General features: G+C 44.0%; 1 protein-coding gene across 1 annotated transcript in view; it reads left to right on the top strand.

Annotated features, from left to right (window-relative positions):
- Positions 1 to 23,579, top strand: part of FOXP1 (forkhead box P1) — a 332,004-nt gene extending 308,425 nt beyond the window's left edge. The window contains 7 exon segments of the mRNA XM_032447314.1: positions 5,991 to 6,192; positions 6,303 to 6,379; positions 7,018 to 7,119; positions 11,498 to 11,619; positions 13,652 to 13,721; positions 17,132 to 17,298; positions 22,991 to 23,579. Coding sequence (XP_032303205.1) covers positions 5,991 to 6,192; positions 6,303 to 6,379; positions 7,018 to 7,119; positions 11,498 to 11,619; positions 13,652 to 13,721; positions 17,132 to 17,298; positions 22,991 to 23,135 — 885 coding nt within the window. The 3' untranslated portion in view covers positions 23,136 to 23,579.
- Positions 23,580 to 24,170: the final 591 nt, after the last annotated feature.

Raw genomic sequence — 24,170 nt, 5'->3', positions numbered from 1 at the left:
TATTTGACTTTCTCCCTGTCTGACGGGAATTTACAGTAGAACAGACTCTTGTTGCGCGTTTTGATGATAATCGCTGTTGCCTGGTATCAGGTTTTATACCATTGAAACTGAGAAGGGAAACCTCCACTGTGGATTGCTCTTCAGAAGAGGAGCCGTGGGGTGGCCAGTGGGGTAGCGGGGGTTGGTCAGCCGCTCCATAATTTCCTGGCTAGGCAGCAATTGGCTTCGCAAGCCAAGGCATCTCCTGGGTCCCCCAGCACAGGGCAAACCCTCCATCTTCTTCTCTGACCAAAGCGACTCCTTATCTGCTGTTTTCTTCTCACCTCTTAATGGTGAAAATGCTCCTCAGAGCTTCAGATGATTATTCAAAATGGAGAGAGTGCTTTGCTTCTTGATTTTAAGATTTGTAAGATTTAAAGGTACACTGGCTTTATTTGATTTTGCTTTGAGTCATTGTGTGAAAATTAATTGAGCGTTGACAATCTATAGTTAGTACTAGCAATTTTAATCAATATGCAATGATGCAGCATAATGACAAAGTATTGGTTTATCTGTTTTGACTGATTTTTTTTCTATAAATAAAGCAAACATACACCCATATATGTGTGATTTATGGTGATAGAAATAAAAAAGAGTCAGACTATTAACCCAGCAAATATGGTAGCCTGCCAAGATGCAGTTGGTAGACAAAATTAATGTCTGAAACAGAACACATTACAGAGATAGAGAACATAAAATCATTAAACACTTCGCGCACCCATTTTTACTAGAAACGGATTTTTCACTTTCCGTGTAGTTGGGAATAAATGGCTGCAGAGGTGCATGGGAAGGCTAAAGGATAGAAAAATACAGGCTGTTCAGGAACGCTGGAGCAGATGTGAAAGTCAGTGGGAAGTTTTTGGGGCAGTCTTGGGTAGAGTTGAGCGGTAGGTACGAACCCTTCCATTTCAGCTGATGAGATTCCTGAAGCTGCCTGATGCGGTGGATACCAGCTCTCCAGAGTGGAAACTGCATGCAGCGTCTATAAAAATAGCATTCTTCTAGTTCCTCATATCCATCTCGGCCTGAATGCAAATGCTTGAGCGCATTGTTGGCAAAGTGCGTAGACCCAACAGAATGGGAGGAGGCTTGGTTTCTATAGCTCTTACTGGATTAAAAATTAAAACGGCGGAATAATCTGGGAGTCTCAAAGCACTCTGCCTGGAGGCCTTTCGTAACAGCAGTGCCCCTCAGGAGGAAGGATTAAAAACTAAAGGGAGGAAATCACAAGAAGGCGAGCGGTGTTTGGCAAGGCAGCCGGTGATCAATGCTGCGCCGCAGAGGGCAGCAGCTTTGGCGGGCCTTGTGGGCTATGGGGGTAACAGGCAGTGTCGCCGTGAAGATTAGTGTTAACAGCTAATAAACAGGGAAAGCAGAGGAAAAGGGAAAAAAAAAAAAAAAAAAAAAAAAAAAAAAAAAGGGGGGGGGGCGGGAGAGAGGAAAAGGGAAAAAAAAAAAAAAAAAGAGAAAAAGGAACGCAGGGGGAAAAGGGCTGTCTTGATTAGTATTAAAAATGTTTTACATTCTGGAAAATTATAGCTTTGTTGGGGACCTCCTACTAAATTTATTTTTAACTGCTCTATTGAAAATTCTGTACCACTAGTCAACATTATCTCTCAGTTGCTCAGCACAGTGTTTCTTTATTAAAAGAAATAGGCATGAATATTTTTGACTGAAAAATTAATAGCTTTTGAATTCATACACAGCAGGTTTTCTTTTGCAAAGAAGTCCAATATCGCTGCACAGCACTTCTATAACCATTTATTTAGAGTCAGTGGTGCTGCCAATAACAACACCTGCTAAGTGATTGCTGCCTGCCAGGCTCCCGTCCAGCGCTGCTGCGTCCGAACTGGAGCAGGAGAGGAGGATGCAGCATTTAGCAAAGCTCTGGGCCCAGCTTGCCATCCCACCCTCCGTGTCAAGAAAAGCAGTCTCTGCTCCAGAGTGTTGTAGGGTCCGACAGCTCAGTTCTGATAAATCCTCAACTCTAATCATGACCAAAACAGCAGCATTAATGGCAGGGGAATCCCTGCCCTGGAGCAGTTGGGTATGGCCTCTCTATGACATTTATAAGTGCTTATTTCTTATTTATTTATTTTTTTTCTTCTGAAACAGTTTCAGATCAGGGTTTTTTACTGCAGCCACTATTGTCGAAGATATTTACACAAAAAGGAATCAGGCTCAGCCCTAATGGGAGAGCCACTTACTGGAAATCTATTTTACAGGGTGAGAGAGAGGGTTACCTCTCTGTGTTGTTTATATCTAAGGAAAAAACTGTGACTCAGTCTTCACCTTTAATAGGAAGACACGGCCATTTCTTGAAAGGGAAGGTTAGTATTAAAATCCTAAGCAGATACTGGATGCTGAAACAAGTAAAGCTTTTATGGTTGTTGAGTTAAAGCGATGCGAGGAACTGTTCTTAAAAACAAACTGAACAAAGCACCCAGCACCCTTTGCTGACTAAATTTACAGGATTTTAGGACTGTAAGCTGCTATGGGGCTTGGTGGCTTTTTGTTGTTTTTTTTTCTTGTTTTCTTTTGTGGCTGGAGGAAATCCTCCCTCCCCCATCCCCAGTGCAAAACGTTGCAGTACCAGTTAACCCTTGGCTGGTGGGGCTGTGCCTTGCTGCCCAGCGCTGACTTTGTGCCTTTGTGTGTGATCCCTTCAGACAGAAACCGTCCCTCACCAAAACGTGCTGTATGTGGGACATGGGCAGTGTGCAAAGTACCAGCGTGAACAACTTTTCCTATCATAGAAACTTGTTTTTCAATAGAAAATGTGAACAGCATCAGGAAAAGAAACCCTCCCAGCCCTGTCCCTTCCTGATCTTTGCCCCCAAATTATCATCCTCTGCATGTTTCTGATTGCCGCCAGTATTAAGATTTAGTAGTGTACAATTCAGATGAATATTTCAAGATGGCAACAAAACCAACACCATTCATAATTTGTTCTTCTGCTCCAGTTCACCATCGAGCTCTCTGTCTTGACAGTGCAGATCCCATGAAGACAGTAGCCCTCATCTCCCCATACCCACCCCATGTTTTGGTACCATGGCCAAAGGGGTTGGTCCCCTGCCCCAGAGCAGAGTGGCACCAGGTATGGGGCAGGAAGAGGGAGAACTTTGCTGGCGAGCACCAAGGTCATCTGTCATTAACTCGTTGGTTCAGGCTCAGCACCGGCCGGTGGAGGTGAAGCACAGCACACTCACCACGTTCCAGCTTTTTGTTCTTTCTTTCCTCACAGACTGCAGTCATGTTTAATTTGGAAACTGGGCTCCTTTGGCAAATTAGCAATTAGAACAATTTTGTGGGAATATGTATATGTGTCATTAGTTTTCCTGCAAATTAATAGCGAGAGCAGAGGTCAGGCAGAAATTTTCCACTTGACTGCAGCTCCTCTGTTGAGATTTGGCACTTTGTTTTGGAACGGCCACAGCTGCTCAAAGCCACAGTCTTCCTTTAGGAACTGTCTTTTAATTAGTTTACCTCATAGCCATTATTACAAATATTACTGCCTCCCCTCCTTGAAATAAAATTACTGTTTCTACAAAATATTCCAGTGACATCTTGCACCACTGCACATTGATGGTGGGGTCACTCGAATGCAGCGTTTAATCATTAGATCACCTCCATAAGCATCTCCTAATTAGAGTCCTTACAATACAATTTTATCTGGTAATTAGCTGAGATTGGCTGCTTCCTCTGTAGCTTATTAGTGGCGGCCCAGCAGTGGGTGTGAATCACAGTGTCATTTGTCAAGCCTGTTAGGGCCCCCCCCCCTTTGCTCGTCCTCTCTTCTGTTTATTTCTAGTTGCTACCTATGCTGAAAAGCCTAAAGAAATCTAACTCGATTCAAATTCTTGAAGCAGGGAACGCTGACCTTTGGGGATTCTCTCTCGCAGCTCCCTGGTAGAAACAGATTAAATGTTAAGTTTTTAAACGCTAAAAAAGGAAGCGAACTCTTTTGAAATGGAGTAGCAAGAGCCGTAATGATGGAGCACGAGCAGTGATCTTTCCAACAGGAGGGCCTGGCTGCCGAGCCTCTGCCAGAGATGGGCACTTAAAATTGATGCAGATTTGCTCGCAGTTATTGGACTGTTAAAATGTCCATTTAGAAACTGAGATAAAATACAGAAGATTTAATTTCATGGTGAGACCTGTCAGTTGTACTATTATTATCATCACTGGTCCTTTTATCATATGTAATAGATGGATAGATGGATAACAGGGAGACATTACAATGCGTGTGTCCCTAATCAGTGGCCTTAAATCACGCCAGTCAACAAGCAGAGGTGGCTGCGGCACCGCGGGCTTGGAGCACGCGTGTTCCTGATGGAGTGTTCCACCAACCCACCATGGCAGGCTGCTCTGGGAAATCACTGCCTGCATTTGGCCACACTCCTCATCATCTCCTGGGTTCTTCCTTCTGTGGCCTCACCACGAGCTGCTGGATGATCCTCATGTGAGCACAGGGCACACAGGGGATGGGTGTCTGCAGTACCTGAGTAGCATGCAGTGCTGCAGGAGGATTTTGTGGCTGGGCTTTAACACAGGCAGAGTTGCTCGAAAAGCAGGGACGATTGATTGAAAAACTGGTGCTATTTATCTGTCACTCTGCTCTGCCCTTCCTGTGGGCAATCAGCTTTTTGTCTTGGTGTCATTCCTGTGACACGAGAGCCCTTTGTTTTCCATTACCTTTGTTTGGGATAAATCCTGTTATTTTGATAAAGGAACAGCAGTATTTGTGGCTGTTAGAGCAGACGAGGGATGCTAATAGGAGTTTTCTTATCTGGTTACTTTCACACAAGGAAAATTAATACGGAGTCTTATGGATAAACATGAGATGTTTGGGGGCATGTCTGAATTGTGTGCCTCTCCTTCATCTGAAAAGCTTTAATGTCCAGCCAAAAGAAATTTTAATCAGAACAAAAGTTATAAAATTCTGGCCCTGTTAAATTCAGTAGGAATTTTGCTACTGACTTCAATGGGGTCAAGATTTCAGCAATATTATTTGCGAAAGTGCCTAAGGGAAGGAAACGTGGAAGTAGTCAAAGAGCCCTTCTCTCCCTCGTCTTTCTGATGTCGTTGTTAAGAGATTGGGTTGTTTGTTTAAAGTACTCCAGTAGGAGCCACCGATTGTAAGGCAGCATCATTTCTCGGATAGCAAGAAGGGCAGTGAGAAGGAGCGGGTGCTGCTGGTGTGGGTATGGCTGGGTGCAGAAGGAGGATGGGTTCTGATTGGGTTGGATGCTCGGTCCCAGAGGCATTCAGCTGCTGCTGCTCGTGCAGGTAACACCGTGCCTCCCATCAGGGTAGAGCAGAATGGTGCCACTTGTGCTGGGCTGAGTGGCTGCAGTATTTCATGCGGTGTGATTAATTAAATTATTCCAGAGTTAACCTACTCGGGGCTTTGCTTTTAAAATGGATGAACAGGAGGGAACGGAAAAAAAAAAAAAGGAAGCAATCCCAAATGCTGAAGAGAGAGATTACGTTACTCCCTACTATGTCCCTAGGAAAATCTGGCCTTTTATTCTTAGCCTGGCGCCTTCAGTAAAATATCCAAGAAGACTGATTAGAAGCCATGCATAATGATAGCATGGAAATAAGAGGTGTGGGGTTCAGATTGTAGAACAATGGAACTGAAATAAAATACCAAACTGGTGATGCACTCTATAAGATCTTGTTTTAAGGTTTGGGTGAAAATCCACTCTTTGTAGTTCTGGTAGTGGGCTGCATTGTTCATGTTATAAGATCCATCTATCTGGAGATGTATGTATTTCTTTCTGTTTGCTAATGGAGATGCTACAACAGCACTTGGAGCTGAAGCAAGCACTCGAGCTGCGTTGTCTGCTCTGAGCATAGGGTCGTTTTCTTAACAAGAATTTCCCCCACCACCTTTAATTAGCCACATTTGCCCTTTGTAATGCAGCCTTCGTCCTTTTCCTCCACAGCTCAATCTGGTGTCCAGCGTCACGCTTTCCAAGACAGCATCCGAGGCTTCTCCACAGAGCTTACCTCATACTCCCACCACCCCGACTGCACCCATCACTCCCGTCACGCAGGGACCGTCAGTCATCACTACCACAAGCATGCACAACGTCGGGCCCATCCGGAGGCGGTACTCGGATAAATACAACGTCCCCATTTCTTCAGGTAAAGAGGTGCTGCTGGTATGGGCCTTCCCCAGCCTGGCAGCTTTCTGTTACCAACACCTGCAGCAGTGGGCTGTGATGATAACAGAACAACTGCTCTTTATTTAGCAGATATTGCCCAGAACCAAGAATTTTATAAGAATGCAGAAGTTAGACCACCGTTCACGTATGCATCTTTAATTAGACAGGTGAGTGGAGCCAAACACAGGCATTCGGATTAGACAAAGTCTCCCTATATGTGTGCGCTCTGGATTAAATAGATTTTCAAACCTTTGGTATGTAAGCATGCTCAAATGCTCAAACCTTTACTATAAGGGTTTTTAGAACTGCAATATATAACATAATTGCTTTTGATTAAGTATTACAATACGATGTGATTATTAGGAAATTCATTTCACACAACAGTGAAAATGAGCCTGTTTAAAGATGGCAAGTCAATTATCACAAGCTACAGTAATCTCTGATCCCTAGAATTAATCTGAGCTCTAAATAATTACTGAGCTTTAATCAGCTAGTGAAATGTTTTGCATTTCTCTTTGATTCTGCTTTATGAATGACTAATAAATTAATATTTCTGTAAGGAAACAGAAATAAAAACTCAAAACAATTAGATAATTCCATTTTGAATTTTGCCATTGAACTGTTAAATACAGCCATTAATCTTAGTTCATATTGTGAAAACCTTCCTTCAGGTTTTTGCTCCAAATCCCTTCTCTTATTTTCTCATTCTTTCGTTCTTCCATTCTTTTTGTATTGGCCCAAGTAAAACTCTGTATTTTGTACTGATTTGCCCACAACTCATGTTGCCATTGATTTGCTTCACAAGGCCATCCTTGAGTCTCCAGAAAAACAGCTAACACTAAATGAAATCTACAACTGGTTCACGCGAATGTTTGCTTACTTCAGGCGCAACGCAGCGACGTGGAAGGTAAGCCTTAGCCTGTGTGTGCCTCTTGCCTTTGATACCTGACATGTACAGAATAGACACTGCTGATGACATAACAAATCGTAACGACATGTGGACATGAAAATGTAGATCGGCGGTTGTGACACGCGCTGGGTGCCTTATCTGCAGGAACAATTTGATATTTGGCAGAAAAACTCCTCTGTCTTTGAAAACCACTAATTGAATCCCCCATTATTGGCTTTTATGTTCTGTGATTATGCCACGAGTTCCTCTGTGTGGTTGCTGCTAGCAGTGAAACTCAAGCCCTTCAGCTGGAATGTATTAAAGGAAAAAAAAAAAAAGAGGTAATGTTATTGTGTCGGTGGAAGACAGGCTGTTTGTCTTCTTAGTTATGCAGGCTGTAATCACAACAACTGATTTTTTTTCCCTAGGATCTGTAGATAAATGGATTTCTTTCCTCAATCAGTTGACTCTCAACTATGCACACGGATGTTTTACAAACTTCTTCATTTTATTCACACAGCAGCAGCTCATTGAACATAATACACAAGAAGCAAACCTTACCATAAGAAATCTGTGTAACAGAACTAAAACTTGAAATATTTGGCACTTCAGTTTCCTACCATAACCATCTCTGATGTTATTAGATAAGAGGTCTTGGGAGTTAGTTGTATTTTGGGTGCCACTCTTTCTCTTGTACATAGCATTACAGTAGCCACACTGGCTTCTTAAGCTGGTATAATTACTGATAGATGAGTCAAAGAAGAGGATCTTGTGTTGCAATAAAAACTGCATCACAGTAGTTTGAGTTGCTCTTAATCTGGACAGCTCTGTTGCACCCAGACTTCAAATGACCAGGTAGCATGAATATGTTCCATACTTGCTGTTTCATTAGCTCTTTCTGTTTTTCCTGTCTCAGCCTGTATTTGGAATTAATTCCATCAGAGGATGGAGCTAAAAATCATCCTTGGAATTTACTTCATTTTTAGTAGAACAGTTTGCTTTTAATTCAGATCCCAGGACAATTTTTATATTTTCAACCTCAATCTCTAACCTCTTAGGTGCAGGAAAAGTCTCTGTGATTGCTGCTTTGATTTTTCAACTTCAGTTAGAAAACAGGAGCAGTGTTTCACTTTGCAGACTCCTTAATATCCAAAAAGGAAATTAACTTTCCCTGATTTAAGATCCATTTAGACCTGCCTGTCTTTTGCTGCTGGAGTGCTTCCAGTAGGCCTTTTCAGCAGCTGCAGGTGTGGGTGCTAAAGCAAAAATCCTATCTAATTCCAGCGGTGAAAGGAAGTGGAGAAGGGAGTGGAAGAAGGCAATCTTGGCAGCCTGCAAGGCTAGTGTTAGGAATTAGCCTTGCATATCACTTAAAATCAAGTCCCAGGAGCCACGTGCACTAACAGTGTGCATGTACAGAGGAGGAGAAGAGAAGCTGAGCTGGAGACCCTTGGGCTTGCAGAAGAGCACAGCAGGTCTATGCAGAAACCCCTCATGGACACCCTGACCCTGTCCAGGAGCCCATGTTCTGCTTCGCAGCCTGGGAAGAAAAGGTTCATCTCAACTTCTGGCATCTATGCAAGGAATGCAATTTTTGAGCTACTCAGATTTATGCCAGCCTTCAGGAACAGCAGGGATGAAAATGCAGCTCTGCCTTAGCATGATGGGAAGCCCACAGGGCGCAGGATGAACGCAAGGGTCTAATTGCAGAATCAGAATAATTTGAATATATATATGCTGATTTGAGCTCACCTTCAGCTAATGTGTAGGGGGCATTCGAGTCAGTGTTCCTAAAGTTCAGGTCAGGGTTTGGTGTGGGCTGGCTTCCTTGAGACCTGTTTCAAAACCACGGATGAGCGCAGGAATAACAACCCTGACAAAATGAACCTCTTCCCCAAAATGCAGAGCAGCGGAGCCCGAGCAGTTATGAAAATTACAGACCCTTTCATTTTCTACATTCAAGCATGTTCAGAGTAATTTTTCTGCAAAAGTGGCTTGCATACAAATATTTTTACCAAGGTAAATATATAATCTTAGAATAATAGCTCCTAATTTTTGTGTTAAGCTGATTGCTATGGGAGCACTGTGAACTGGTTCTAACAGGTCAGAGGCGATGCCTGTTTGCTTTTATTTTTTGGAGTAATTTGCTGGCAGTGAATTGCAGCCATGAGGCACAGGCTGCAGGTGTGGCTCTGAAACGTGAATAAAACTGCTAGATAGCAAGTATCCAGAGGCACTGGGAACAAAACAATGGGGTGTTTTTCTGTGTGCGATGAATTCCTTAAATAAGTGATCATACTGAAGACTGAAAGTCAGGGCAGTGCTTCGTGGGCATCCTGCAAATACCCACTGCGTTTGTCTCAGTGTCTTCAGCAAGAGCCTGATCCGGCAGTCCCAGCCCTCAATGGCGAGTCATGCTTCGACTTCAAAAGGAGCAGTAACAGGCTGTAAAGGATTTCTCCGGCATTAGATATGTTTAAAGAATGCAGATATTTCTACTCAGCTGTGTATTTGGAGACTGTTTACAAACTCCGAGTACTCACTTCACTGAACTCTGCTGTATGCGTTTGATCAACTGCCGTATTAACTGGGAGATCGGCTTTCACTGTGGGAAATAGCATTATTATTCTTACGTTTTGCTCCAGACTTGACAGCGTTCCCATTTTCACAGGAAACTGCCTGAGTTACCCAGATGTGGGCCGGCAACCCTGTGTCAGGTTGTGCTCACACGGAGCTCTGCTCCACTGGCAGCTGCTTTCCGCCCGTAAGGTGAGGGACGTTCAGTGTTCTGCTCCACCTCCCAGCCAGGGGGTTTGCCAGAACTTTGACAAAGTAGTGAAAACCGGGAGAAGAAGGAGGAGAAGAGTCGTTAAAAAAAGGAGAACAAAGTAAGGGCAGGATGAATGACAAACAGATCCCCATGGAAGAGCTGAAGTACACAGAGCATGCCACGGAACCAGGCCATCCCCATGTCTGTGGGATCGGGCACCTGCAGCCAGAGGAGATGAGCTTGCTGCCAAGTATCTGCTGAAAGCTCCCATGAAACAGGGACAGGACTTTGCCAGTGATTGCAGGGACATGGAAAAGTAGCAAAAGACTCTTCTTAGCCTTTCCCTCACAAGCACACACATCACTGCTTCTTAATTTACATGACAAATGCACTCTCCATACCCTTTGTTTGCACAGTGATTTAGACATTCATGATTAGGGCTCACTTCCACCATCCAGACCCCATGTTTATTTAAAAAAAAAAAAAAAAAAGATGACAATGACAGGAGGGAAAAAAAAGTGTGGTCTCTTGGTTGCCTAGACCCAGACCATGTGTTTGGCTGGCATTGTGCCTGCTAACGAGTCAACCAGATTGACTAAATCAATGGTGCCAGTGATGATGGATGGAGTTTGTTCGCCTGCATATTCTCAGCAAATGGCTTCTTCTTCTCTCTCTGCTTTCCAGGCCCCCCTCGGTGGTGCTAGTGATGAGCTCCATGTACCAACCAGAACAGCTCTGTGCTTGGGAAACCCACACTGTGGGATGTAGCATGGCACTCTGTGAGAGCAGTATGGGGAGCAGAGAGAGCAGAGCCCCAGCTTGCCATGAGGCAGCGAGGTGCCTCATCGTGGCCATCTGAGGGGAAAGTCTGAGTGCTAGTTGTGCTGTGCTCATCCCCCAAACCACAGCACACAACCCAGCACAAAGCCTGGGAGCGCCAGGGTCCCTCCGGGTGATGAGCTGCAGGGATATTATCACTTTGTTTCGGAGAGCCCTCCTCGTGTTTGCACTTGGCAGAGGCTCAGATCAGTCGGTGCAGCAGTTTGCCAAGAACGGGAGCCAACTTCCATATAAGAGCACACAGCAGAGGCAGGGGCTGGGGCCGTGCCGACCGGCTGGGTGCTGCCGAGCCCCTCTCTGTGCCGCCGGTGGGGCAGGAGCTCGGCACCTGATTGCCATTAGCCCAGCTGCGGGAAACCACAGCAGCAGCAGCCCCAGTGCCTCTGCACTCCACTGAGCCGTCCACACTCACATGAAATCCTTTCTGTTCTTTCACACTGCTTTCTTTTCCAGGAGAGGAGAAGCCTATGTATTTGTTTTGAAAATGTCAATGCAATGTTCCTCTTGCGTTGTGTATGAAATGTGCCATATTATACAACGTGCGTGTTTATAAAATGATGGCTGTTCTCATTTGCACTGTGGGTAATTGATAAGAATGAGCTGATTTTTTTAATTTTGGGTTGAAGCTTTTGTATTAACTTTGCAAAATAAGATTTAAAGAGCTGGGGTGCGGGGAGAGGGGTTGACATTGCAAAATGAGGGCTGTCAAGCTGACTGTGCTGCTGTTCTTGGACAATGATGAGCATTTTCTCATAGAAAGTTTTTGAATGTATTCTCTTGCTGCAGAATGCAGTGCGTCATAATCTTAGTCTTCACAAGTGTTTTGTGCGAGTAGAAAACGTTAAAGGGGCAGTATGGACAGTGGATGAACAAGAGTTCCAAAAACGAAGGCCACAAAAGATCAGTGGGTATGTCCACCATGTTTGAACTTCTTAGCCTAGCTTGGATCATGCTTACAGTTTAACGTAGAGGCTTTTGGCTGCTAGCTGGTGTTAGACCAACCACAGGTGGTTTCGCATTGTTTCAGTTAAGGAAAACCAAGACAAACATCTCATCACTACTGTTTGTATGCCCACCAGTACCCTGACCCTGCTTGCTTGGTGTTTGTTGCATCACATGCTAGTAGCTTTTAGGTGGCAATGCATATTAACCCTCACAAACCATTTGCTTATGCTTATTGCATTTTATTTTCTTTTTCCTTTTCCTTGTATTTGATGTCTGTTCTGTCCCCGATCCCGTGTCCCTTTGTTTCCACTTCATCTCCTTTGCTGCTGCTCTTGTCCCAGGGTGCCATTCGCACCAACCTCTCACTGCATAAGTGCTTTATCAGAGTAGAGGATGAGTTTGGGTCCTTTTGGACTGTTGATGATGAAGAGTTTAAACGTGGCCGTCATATTCAACGAGGCCGTCCTCGAAAATACTGCCCTGATGAAAACTTTGGCGAGCTTGTTGCACAGTAAGAGCTTTTACTTGCTTTAATTTTTTTTTTCTGCTGTTGCTTTGCTTTGCATGATTTACCCATCTCATGTAGGCTTGCATTTCACAAAATAGCGACATCACCTTTGCTGCTAAAGGAGCAAAAGTTTTAGTTGTTATGTGTGTATTTTGTGTGTCCTACTCTGATAATCCAAATGCCTATAATAATAACTCTACTTTGACATGTTTGTTATAGCATTTGTTTATAGCGCTGTGTAGCCTAAACTTATTGTCCACAGTAATGCAGATATGCTGCTGTAGGTCTGTCAGGAGGACAGATATATGCCGGGAGGGGCTTCAGATAAGTTCGAATTGTGATATTTCCGTTTGCTTTCAATGGTATGCCTTGGTTTGCAACTCTTTAATGAATTGATATTAAAAAGAAAAAGAAAAAGGAAGAAGTGAAGTGAGACCATCTGTAAAGATTAAACAGCAGTGCATCCTGTGCCTGCAACAACCACACACAGATATTCCTGGGGTTCATAAGGCAATTTGGTTTGACCATCCCTCGAAGGCCAGCTGATCCTTGCTGGTCCCTGTGGGAGAGGCTCAGTTAAGACTTCTCTCACCATGTCTTATTCTCAGTGAAAAAAACAAAAAAGCCCAGCAAGTGGTAAAACTTTCTGGAGATGTTTTGCACTGGCACTTAGTATCTGCTTTGCATTTGAGGATTTCTTTTTCCTCCAGTGGGGACTGGTGATTTTTAATGCCCACTAAAGAGTGGATAAGCTCACCATACGTGTTCTTCAAATCCACCTCCATATTTAAACTTAAGATGACCAAAGCAAAGGTCTGAGATACCACATCAGATGTGTTACTAGAATGGCCATTAGGGCTGTGTGCTCCCTGCCACTTGGCTGCAGAGCAGCAGGAACAGCTGGTTTGCCTCTGTGCCACCTCCCCTCTCTCCCCACATCCCAGACTGTTAGGGGTAGGAGTGAAGGCAGTGCCAACCCTTTCCCCGTCAGGAAACAATGTAGCTCAAAATCCACTCTTGTCACGGTCCCCCATTCATTTGTAAGGAATTCTGCTGCCAGTGACTTTGAGAACAATTTGCCATGCACAGTATTTAAGTGTTCCATGATGCTTTTGGTCATAGCCTCCTTACGATGGACCCTTACGTGGTAACTGGCTCCCAGAAATGCTGAATACTGGAAAATTTCTCCTGAACACAGTAAAATGAGCGGAGATCCCAAGATGTGCTACTAACACAGGGTAGTAGGACACATGGTGAGGTAACGTCACGAGATAATGATATTCCTTATTTAGTAAAGGCAAATATGTTAACCATAGGCAAAAACTCTGATATTTTCTTTAAAGAAAAAGAGAAATGAAAGAGAACTTGTGTGGAAAAAAACAGTCTGAGCAGTAGTTTTCTGATGTGGGAGGAAGCATTACATGCTTGAGATGTTCACATAGAGGTTGGTTGCATTTAACTCTCCTTTTTATGTTTTTCTTATGCAGTAACCCTTCTCTTATTAAAAACATACAGACCAGCCACACCTACTGCACACCTCTCAATGCTGCTTTACAGGTAAGATTAATGACTGTGGCAAATATGCAACAGAGGCGTGTGTCTTCCCCACTCATTTCAAAATATATTAGCCTTGCTCTAATTAGATATTAAATTTTAATTCCGTTAAACTTTTTTCTTAAGTGCATAAAGCATCATAGTCCCTGGAGGCAAACACATATCAGGCTGCTTCAGCATTAGCTAGATGCTTAGCATTTTGAATATTGTGGCAAAAAAATTAAAAGTTCACTTATTAATATTTATCAGCAGTATCATAATTTCCATCCTCTTATTTCAGAATTTCACTTGAGGCAAAAATACCACAAGTGTAATTACTCTAGCACAGCTATTAATGTGCTGAATGATAGGATACTGCACCACGTGACCTTCTATTGTTCATGGTTTTAAAGAGAAAGCGGATCATTTTTCCCCCTTTTCTTTTAAGGGCTATGTTTGCGTATCTTCCTGTTGTTTAAAAAAAATAAATAAATGTCGCAATTCCTATAGGAAAAACATGGGAATCTGTATTGGTTTCAACGACTGCAAGGCAAACGTTTTGTTTTTTACAGTACAGAAATGCACAGAGCATTTGTTGCACTGTTAGGAACTGTCATCCTGAAAGCGCGTTCTTCTCCAGCCCCTTTTTTGTGTGCTGTTGATGAGGTTTGCTTTTTTGTTGTTGTTGTTATTTCTACAAATTCCTGAGTCCATCTGAACAACAACAGGGAATGTCAGGAGTCACCGACTGAATCAGAGGCACAGACATATTACTGTGCCCTGGATTTGCAGGGTGTTGTGTTTGCGCTGAGGCCCAAGCCCCATCCATACCATGGAAATGCAGCCAGGATGCAGCACCGCCTGTGGTTGTATCCCCATTGTGTGTGTGTGTTGAGGGTCACTTCTCCAGTATCTCACTGGTGGCCATGGATATTTGCTGGGGCCACTGCATTCTATAGAAGCTTTAGCAGACTTCTCTGAACCAGGAAGCAGATTATTAGGAGGAAAGTGATGTTCTGCATTTTTTGTCATGATCGGAGTTTATGCAGTAACTTGTGAAAAGCAAATGAAAGCATGTTTAAATGAAGCAACTGTAAATACCATTCATTAGTAACTTATTTTCCCTTGAGTCTTGTGAAGTGTGATTTTTAAAGACCGCTTTGTCTCTTGAATAGTATTAAGATTACAAGCACATTTTACATTCATGAGGCTGAAAGGCAAAAATGAAATGATCCTGCATTTCTTCACGTTGTTAACTATGTGACTAATTTCAATTAATATGCTTATCATACGGAACTGTTCATGTTTTATTTCTCAAACACGTGTCGTTGTCGTCATCTCCATCCATTCTTGTCTTCTGTGATAACCTCCAAGCTGCCTTCCTTCCCTACCTTCCCTGGCAGAGACACATGCCCATGGCCTCACGTAGCGTGGTAGGAACTCAGCTGATGGAGAAAAGAGCCTGGGCCAGGTTTTCTTCTGCTTGCATGTCCCCTGTAATGAATGGGGTTGAGAAATCATGCTATCCATTGCACCCTCCTTTGGTTTTTAAACATATTGGCAGGTTCCTCTCTGCTGGGTGTACTGGGAATCCGGATCCCCTGGGATGCTCCTGGTACAGGGCATCTTGAGCAGAGCTGCACTGTGGGAGCTCAGTGCACACTGACCTCCTGCTGCAGGCAGCTTCCCATATGGTTTTTCTTTCCCTGTGGGGTGGCAGAACCACCCCTCTGACATCTCCTCCATCTGCTTTCCCTCATGGCTGTGCAAGGCAGGGGCACACAGCTCTCACCAACACTGCCTTTTCCAAACAGGTTGTCGAGAGGTTTTGTGCTCCCCAAACCACCCCCTCAGCACTGTGATTATAGCACATACTCCTCATGTCCCACCTCTCCCCCAAGAAACTGCTTTACTGCAATTACAAGTTATCACTGTTGGTGAAGAACTTGAGTCATTATTTTGCCAAGTGCAGGAAATGTGAACCATTCTTTGCGTCCCCTCATCACAATGAGTTTGCCGGTTGTTGAATCAAGAAGATAAAAATAATCCTCCCTGTTAGAATAGCTTTTGTAATCATGTGTGACACATAGGGCTACACATGGAGAGGTCAACATAAGGAGGAATAAAAGGGGCCATGCCCCCAAAGATGCTGCAGGTAGAGCTGGTCATCCCTCAGCCTCATGTGTATGGGAACAGCAATGCTGGCCTGGATGGTGGTGAGCATGGAGCTTGGTCCCATGAATTAGGAGTGGAGGAGAGCATTCACTGGGGAATGCATATGTGTGAATTCCCCTCCCATGGGCAGGTTTGCATCATGCAGACCCTCAGTCAGATGGATTTTCTGGCTCTGTAGCCAGCTGACCTCCCGCCAGCTTGGGTCAAGCACAGCCGAGCCAGCATCTGTGGTCCTAGTGCTGACGCTGACAGAAGGCTGTGGATGATGTCATCTGGATGTGGCTCAGATGGGTAAAGTGGTGAAATGTCCTTCGAGTCCCTCAGCACCACAACCCCTAAGGCCTGCCGCCCTCCCCACACACACAGCCCCACATAGCACTGGGTTCCTTGGGGCTCCCACTCTGCCTGGCTGGGCACGGGACTGTGCTTCCAACATGAGCTAATCCTGACATACAGTAAATATTAGCAGGCAGAGCGGTGGGAATCAGAAGGGAAATATTTAACAGTTCATTCTCTTTGTAGAAAGATTGCCATTTAGAAAGTTGACTGCAGTGTGCCTCTGCGTGGTGCCTCTTTAGAAGGGTGAAAAACCTCAGTGAAATGGTCACATCTGCAGTAGCGAGGTGGAAAGCTGGGTTGTTGGTGCTGAGAAAGAGCGGGGGAGGATTTGTCAGAATTCATCAGATTCCCACTTTTCCAGTGACAAGGCAGGACTGAGAATTTCACATGGGCTGGTTTGGCTCTCAGGTACATCAGTGCAGGCTGCACAAGAAAATCAGGCTCGGTAGCGTTGTCATCCCGCTGTGTGCCTGCCTGCGCTGGTAGGAAGGAGTTACCAGCCGAGCGAGTTCTAATTTTTTTCCTCATTAACCTTCATTAAAAACAAAGCCAAAAGCCAGACCTAAGCTACCAAAGAGAAAAAAACCAAACCAACCCAAAGCCCCAATCATAATTTTGTAAAATGAAAATAGGAAAAGCACATTTTATTTTTCCAGGAGGTGTAATTCCAAATAGGGAATGGAAAGCTCCATTTCCACTCACAAGCCAGTGCAGCTATGAATGCATAAACCCTGATGTAAATTATGTGAAATTTCCCTTGGTGGAATCAGTGTAATACCTATCAGAAAGCACAATATTTAAAAAACTGGTAATTGCAAATAATGTAAACGTGGAGAATGTTTTGGAATAAGTGAGTGTGTTGTGCAATGCATAAAAACGTTAGTCATGGCTCTTCATATGTTTGTTTGTGTCCTTGGCAGGCTTCAATGGCTGAGAACAGTATACCTCTATACACTACTGCTTCCATGGGAAATCCCACTCTGGGCAACCTAGCCAACGTGATGAGGGAAGAGCTTAATGGTGCAATGGAGCATACGAACAGTAATGGGAGTGACAGTAGTCCAGGACGTTCCCCTATGCAAGCAATGTGAGTATGGCAGAGCCGCACGCGCCGGTCGAGGCATTGTCTAACCTGCTGGAGTGTGACTGTGGAGGTTCTTGGTGTGAGCAGCACAAGTTGAGGTCTCCATCTGGGGACGTGCTTTGGCTGATGAGAACATAAAAGGGCCATTTACCAACTTTCACACAAAGGAATCAGCGCAATCCAGTCTGACAGGCACACGGGGCTGTAAAATTGTAAAGTCGTTTGTAATTCTCTTCTTTAAACCTCGGACTGTGGGGTTGCAAAACCTCTTAGGCAACTGCATTTCTCAGAGGATAAACTGGTGTTTCCCCCCATTTCGGAGCACATGGCAAGCACACCCGGTGGGGCTGGGCTGGGAAATGGGCCTGTTGGGCAGGTCTGACAAACACTTGATGCACAACAGTCTCGCTCAGCATTAATGATGGCACACGTGAAGGTCTGCATGATTTATAGATTGCTCTTAAAATATCAAAAGGAAAATTAATAGGAGCATTATAGCAACAGACGGCAGTATAATGAGTGCATATATAACCGCATGAAGTAATGGGGGATTGCTGTCCCTGCTCAACATGAATGGCACCAGGACAGCGAGCTCGCGCAGGAAAGGGTAAGGGTAAGGCAGGAAGGGTGTGATGCCCCTATGGGTGTGCTCAGTATTTATGGGGTGATGGAGTGAGTTTGCAAAGCTGTAAATTCCCCGCTCCCCTCAGATTGCATACCGGATAATTGGCAGCTGGCGAGGGAGCCAGAGTTTATAAGTCTTGTAGTTCTCAAATGTGAAAAAGTACCTTGACTACCTGTGTGAGTAGCTGTGCTCAGGAGCCCACTGCCATCCTGCTGGCAGTTCCTTAGCATGAGCTGCAGAATGACTGGCTGCCTCGCCACAGCTCACATTACGCATTAAAAAGAGAACTAATTTGTCGTCTCTTACTTCAAAGTAATTTGAATAAGGGATTTACAAAAGTAAGTCTAAATCAAAAAGTGGAAAACATTAACCTAATACCATTGTAGTAATTAGTTGTGAAACTAATTAGCATTTAATGGCAAAAAAGTTTCCCACCTGCATAATGTGTTGTCAGAGGGGAGGGGGGCACGGAGGAATCTGAAGCTCTGGGTACTTTGATATTGCAGCATTTTAAATCAATGCACAATGTGCTTTGAAAAAAAAAACAAAAAAAAAAACATCTTTAAAGATGGCAACATTCGTTTTTAATTAATAATTAATTTTAAACATTGTCTTTTACCATTTACTTCAAAACATTCAAATCGTCTGTTTAGCTTTTCCAGTGGTTGTTTGTGCAGTATTAATTATCTCTCCCGAAGTCGCATTACGTGACACGCTTCTCGTCGATCAGAAGCGGATTCATCTCGAGGCACTTTGAGTCACAGTTTGTTATCCTCTGCCCGTGACCACGCAGGGACGGTGTGGAGGAGGAGCACAGGGACGTGGGTTTTCTCCAGAAATGAGGCTTCTCCCAAGAGTTTCTCCTGGCCTAACAGACAGGGACAAATGTTTATGATGTTGTGTTAATCCAAGTAATTATTTCTTGCGAGTTAGATGCTAGCGAAGTTCGTGCACTCCTCGTTTCACCTAAGGTTTCGTTGTCTTTGAAGAGACTGTGTGTGGGGGGGGAGGGGAGGGGGAAATAACTGAGTTGAAGCGGGCTAGGACGTTTCCCGGAGCTGTGCGTAGCCGTGGCCTTTGTTGCACTTAATAATCATCTCTTAGCACATTGATACTAAGGTGAGGGGCAGCGAACAAACACTGGAGAGAGAGAAGGAAGGGGGGAGGGATGCCTCATTTTCATTATTCACCAGAAAATCCAATTTTCTGTTGTAATATGGAAATGATTGTTTCCTGAGTGTTTTCATTTTCTCGGAATTGATAATATATGTGTTCTCTGCTGAACATTTCTTTTTGCTTAAGTAAAACGTGGCGAGGTGATGTTCCAATCCCAGTCTGTGAGCTTTCCCTTTAAAACGGTGTTTCTTAGGAACAGGAAAGGATCTAAAACCAAAACTGTCTCAAGTTTGCCCTGTTTAGTAAATAAAATCCAGAGTCAACAGTGGATTTCCAGACGCTGTGCAGCCCCAACTGGCAGCCAGCATGCTTCGGTAGTGATGTTTCCAGTCTTTTTCTCGGTGCAGATTTCCTTGTCCCAATGCAAATGATTTTTTTAAAACAATTTCAGTATATTAAAATAAATCAAGCTTTAAACTTTATTGTAAGGTTTAGAAGACCTTGTTAACATGACAGCTAAGAAGTCTAACACTTTAGCTGAAGTCTTATTACCACTCATTCATTTCCTTTTTATGACACATTGAGCCACAGCTAGGTCTTTTTTTTTTCCCCCTCTCCCTCCTTTTGAAACACTAGAAAGTAGTCGCATAATTACAGCTTGGGGACATAACACTTTCATCCTGATATGCTCCAAAGGTAGCCACAAAGCAAACTACTCCATGCTGTGTGCACCACCAGAACTCGGTGGCTTTAAACAACAGTCAGCTTTATTAAAAACTCCTCTGTTCCCAGAGTGGACAAACAAAAGAATTACTCAGATGTGAAAAGAAGGGGAATCAGTGTTCAGCAAGGTTATTTATTGTTAACCCCTTCTGGAGTCTTAGGCATCTGCTTAAAAGGAATGGGCTGAAATGCTGCTGATACAAAAAAGAAATAGGAAACCCTTTTTTTTCTTTTTCTTTCTTTCACCTCCTTTAGTGGGTTTTTTTTTTGTTTGTTTGTTGTTTGTTTGTTTGTTTTTTGCCTAGCCCAGCATTTGCCTTTTTTGTGGTTTAGAGTCGATAGTTTCTCCTCCCCTAGTAGGAGGTGGTAAATAGAGATTCAGACATACTTGAAAGACGTGAAAATCTCCCTTTGCCTTTTAGCTTACTTTAACTGAATGTTGTCAGTTGCTCTGAGATGTTAGAACAAAATCTTGGGTTTGGTCAGGTCTCTTCCTCACATGGCACTTTGTGGTTACAGCTGACAGAGGATGCAAGGTTATGAATTATTTTTGTATGCCATGCAAATCCCTCCCAGGGGGGTTGCATTACCCAGATCACCCTCCTAATTTGGGGGATGGAGTTCTTCCAGGCTCACTGTCTGATGCCTGTCCAACACGTGAGCCCTGGAGGGGGGCATTGTGGCCATGCTCTGTGGCTCTGTGGGCCCCTCTGCCTTTGTCTCACTCAGGGTCGAGCAGCGTAAGTTCTTTGCTTGCTTTGCTTTTCAGTCCTTAAGTTTTGCTTTTGACTTCTGGGAACCAAACCAAACCTCAAAGAGAAACTCAGTTAAAACCACCTGGTTTCACCTGCTTTCATAACAAAACCAGAAGGTGGTCAGAGATTGGTTTGGAAAGGTTCAGAGGCCTTTCAAGGAGCGTTCGCAGAATTTGGGGTTGTTGTGAGCACAGCGGGCACCGGCCATGTCTGGTGGCACACGTTTGTTCTTACCCAGCAGGTGGGAGGGTGCGATGGGAGACCGAGGCACGGCCCCTGCGTGGCCTTGGAGGAATTCCTTTCTGTGTCCATTGTGCAAAATGCATTCAGCTCTTACCTTGGAAAATGTTTGGTCTGCATTTCCAAAAATAATAATTAAAAAGCAAAAATAAGCCTTGCAGTAACATCAGTACTAGAAGGGCAGCAGGCAAGACCTACGTTAAAACAGCAGTAAAAGAGCTCTCTACTGTAAAGGCCAAGTAGCACTCACTTCGTCGGTCTGTGTGCATGACCATTCTTTTCCTATTTCTCCTGTTTTTCATTTCACTCTTCCTCCCAAGCCAGGGTCCCACCACAGACCATTCATAATGGAAGTTTTTCTAGTTGCAACTAATCAGTGTGGTTTCATGTTTGTGCAGCCGTGAGCTCTAGGACACTCAGCACATGTCCACCTTGGCAACTGCGAGCAGCTCACAGGCTCCAGCAAGATGCTGCATGTGCAGCAGCGATAGCTAGCTCTTAGCCCCCAAGACTGGAATTGTCTCTTCCTTCTCTTTATTTTTCTCCTTCTTTTTCTGAAAATGGCACAGGACATGGTGATAGAACGTGTGATTTAAACTGGACAGAAAAAGATACATGTGCACAAATGTAGTAGCAGCCTTCTCCTGGTTGGGTGGGCAGGAAGTTGCAGATCATACCGAAGTATTAGCCCTTCAGCACTCAAGAAGTTGAAATATGCAGGGACTTGAAGGGCATTCACATCTCACATTAGAGATATGTGTAGTCAGCAAGTTAGTTCCATCCCCAGATGAATTAAATAAATAGGGTGCTTTGAGCTTTGAGCACAGTACAGGCAAACAGCTGGTTCTACCTGGTCTCTTGAAACAGGCAGAGTTACCTTTGGCTTGTGTGCTAGGTGCAGAGTACATTTCCCTGTTTCACGATTTATTCTTCCTGCCTGTCAGTGCAGCAGAGTACAAGAAGTACTGCCGTTCTATCTGCACAATGCGTACAGTAAAATACAGCTATTTTGAATCATTCTAAGGCAGAGCCGTGTAAGGAGAGGAAGAGATCTTTCAGAGGGTGTTTGCACTCAGATGTTTTCAAGTAGTTGATGTGAAAGGGTTAAATTAGCTTGTCTGGGAATAAAAACAGGACTCTAGGAGGTGGATATCAACTCAATGAGAGACAGAGTGGGACTTGAACTCATTAACACTTTATTTTAAGGGATTGCCTACAACATCAATTATTTAGGAAGCAAACAGGGTCTCCGTTGCTGTGTCGCATTATTAATACTTGGTAATGTCAATAAAATCTTACTTTCCTATAAAGTCCCACCAACAAGACACTATTGACTCACATGGCTATTTTACATTTCAAAAGCTGCTGAACAGAAAAAGAAAAGGTAATTTGTATTTGTATAGGATTTGTTGTAAATATGATTTACGGACAACATTTTTCAATTGTTATCATACCCGTTTTGAATGACCAAGCCCCGTTCCCCTGCGGGTTATTCATGTGCTGTGCCATAATGGGAAATTTGGCAGATCTCATCTCTTCAGTACATCCTTGTGCCCACCATGAGCTGGGGATCATGTTCTGCCTTGTTTACAGCTGACAGTGTTATTATTCTCGTTAGGACTGTGCTTTCTTATCATATTGTTGTGTTGAGCGAGCCTTTTCCTCTCTGTTTGTGTTTCCTGGCAGGGCTTTTCTTCCCTTATTGACAGTTTGTAAAAATATGCATTAATTTGGAGTTTAAAGCATGTATCATGGTGTCTCTTTGCTGTGTTTGCTTGAAGTTGATTAATGATAGAACCTCACTTGGGGTCGTCCTCTGGAGAGTTGTCTCACAGGTTCTGCATGTTAACGAGCGACGCCGCACACACAGCGCGGTGATTAGCCCAACCTCCGCCAGCTCGGCGGGCCGACAGCCTGCTTCTTTGCTTTTCGGGTGCTTATTCCACTTATTTATCCAAAGATTGTATTAATCAACTTAATATGTCAGCTGAGAGTGCTTTCTCTCAATGCCGAGACTGAAGGCCCATCGAGGTGCTCCTCCCAGAGTGTTTCCCCCCAAGGAGGCTGAGCGGCAGAGCGCAGCCTTCACAGCCTGGCTCCACGTCCAGGCTCTGCTCCTCAGTGCCCTGCAGCTCCAAAGGCCCAAACCACCCCACATTCCTGCCCAGCCCCCCGAGCTGTCAGAGCCCTGTTGGAGTGAGCAGCTCACCGAGTGACCTTGTTTTTGTTTTTTCAGGCACCCCGTGCATGTCAAAGAAGAACCGCTAGATCCAGATGAAAATGAAGGCCCGCTCTCCTTAGTGACAACAGCCAACCACAGTCCAGATTTCGATCACGACAGAGATTATGAAGATGAACCTGTAAATGAGGACATAGAATGAATATGTCTGACACCATCATCCTGAGGACGAAGACGGGAAGAACACGTCAAACCTAGCTGTGAAATCTCTCCATTGTTGTACAGTCTGGAGGATTCTCAGTCCGCTTTGACAACTATGAAATATGTTAACTCTTAGTGCCATCAAGTATCCCATTTGGGAGTATTTTTGATTTTTCTACTTTTTGTTGAAAAAAGGAATTTGTACTCTGTGCATTGGATGGACTTGTTTGGTACTTGGGATTTTCCTCTCTTACAGTCAACGTCAGTGTTGTAAATTTGCTAAACTGATTCACTTACCTTTAGCAGCCAACTGTGGACTGCAGGTCCTGCCAATTTTGGACACTTGAGGACATCAAACTGAGCATGTACACCAGAACTGCAGATCAAGTCTTTGCCCAGATTTTAAGGATTCCAATGGACAACATATTTGCACAGTACTGCATGTTGATTATCACTGCCTTTACTCCATTTTGTTGGTTTTCGGTTTGTTTGGTTTAATTTTTTTTTGTTCTTTTTTTTTTTTGCTTCCATTTGGGATGGGGAAGGCCTGTGTGTGCACGTGTGTGGATACGTGTGTGCGTGTGTGCGTGAGCGTGTCTATCGGGGAGGGGTTACAAGAAAAAAATTATCCCAAACTTTTTAATGTATTGCTTTTATTCCCCCGCCCCACTTCTCCTCTACCATTTTAAGTTCTGACCTCAGGCCTCATCTGGGCCCAGGGCCTCTCAGAGGCTTCAGCGTTTTTCTGTACTTTGTGATGAATGTTAATAGGTGTTTTTATTATACGAAGCTGAATGTCATTGAATTGTTTGTAGTTTTTTCTGTCATTCATTCCAGTTTCCTTCAGATGCCACCATGTTTTCTTTAGCTGTGGAAAACATTCCATTTTGGTGTCTCTATTTTTGTTGTTTTTTGAAAAGGTCCCAAATGCTGCACTATACATGTGGAAGGGTTGTCCAACGGGGAGAGAGAAATGAAGTACTGCAAGAATGAGAATGAATGACAGATGAACATAGAAACACCGTAGGAAGCAACA

Source organism: Coturnix japonica, chromosome 12 (genome assembly GCF_001577835.2).
Source record: "Coturnix japonica isolate 7356 chromosome 12, Coturnix japonica 2.1, whole genome shotgun sequence".
NCBI classification, from domain to species: domain Eukaryota; kingdom Metazoa; phylum Chordata; class Aves; order Galliformes; family Phasianidae; genus Coturnix; species Coturnix japonica.
This window is presented reverse-complemented; position numbering and strand designations above follow the sequence as displayed.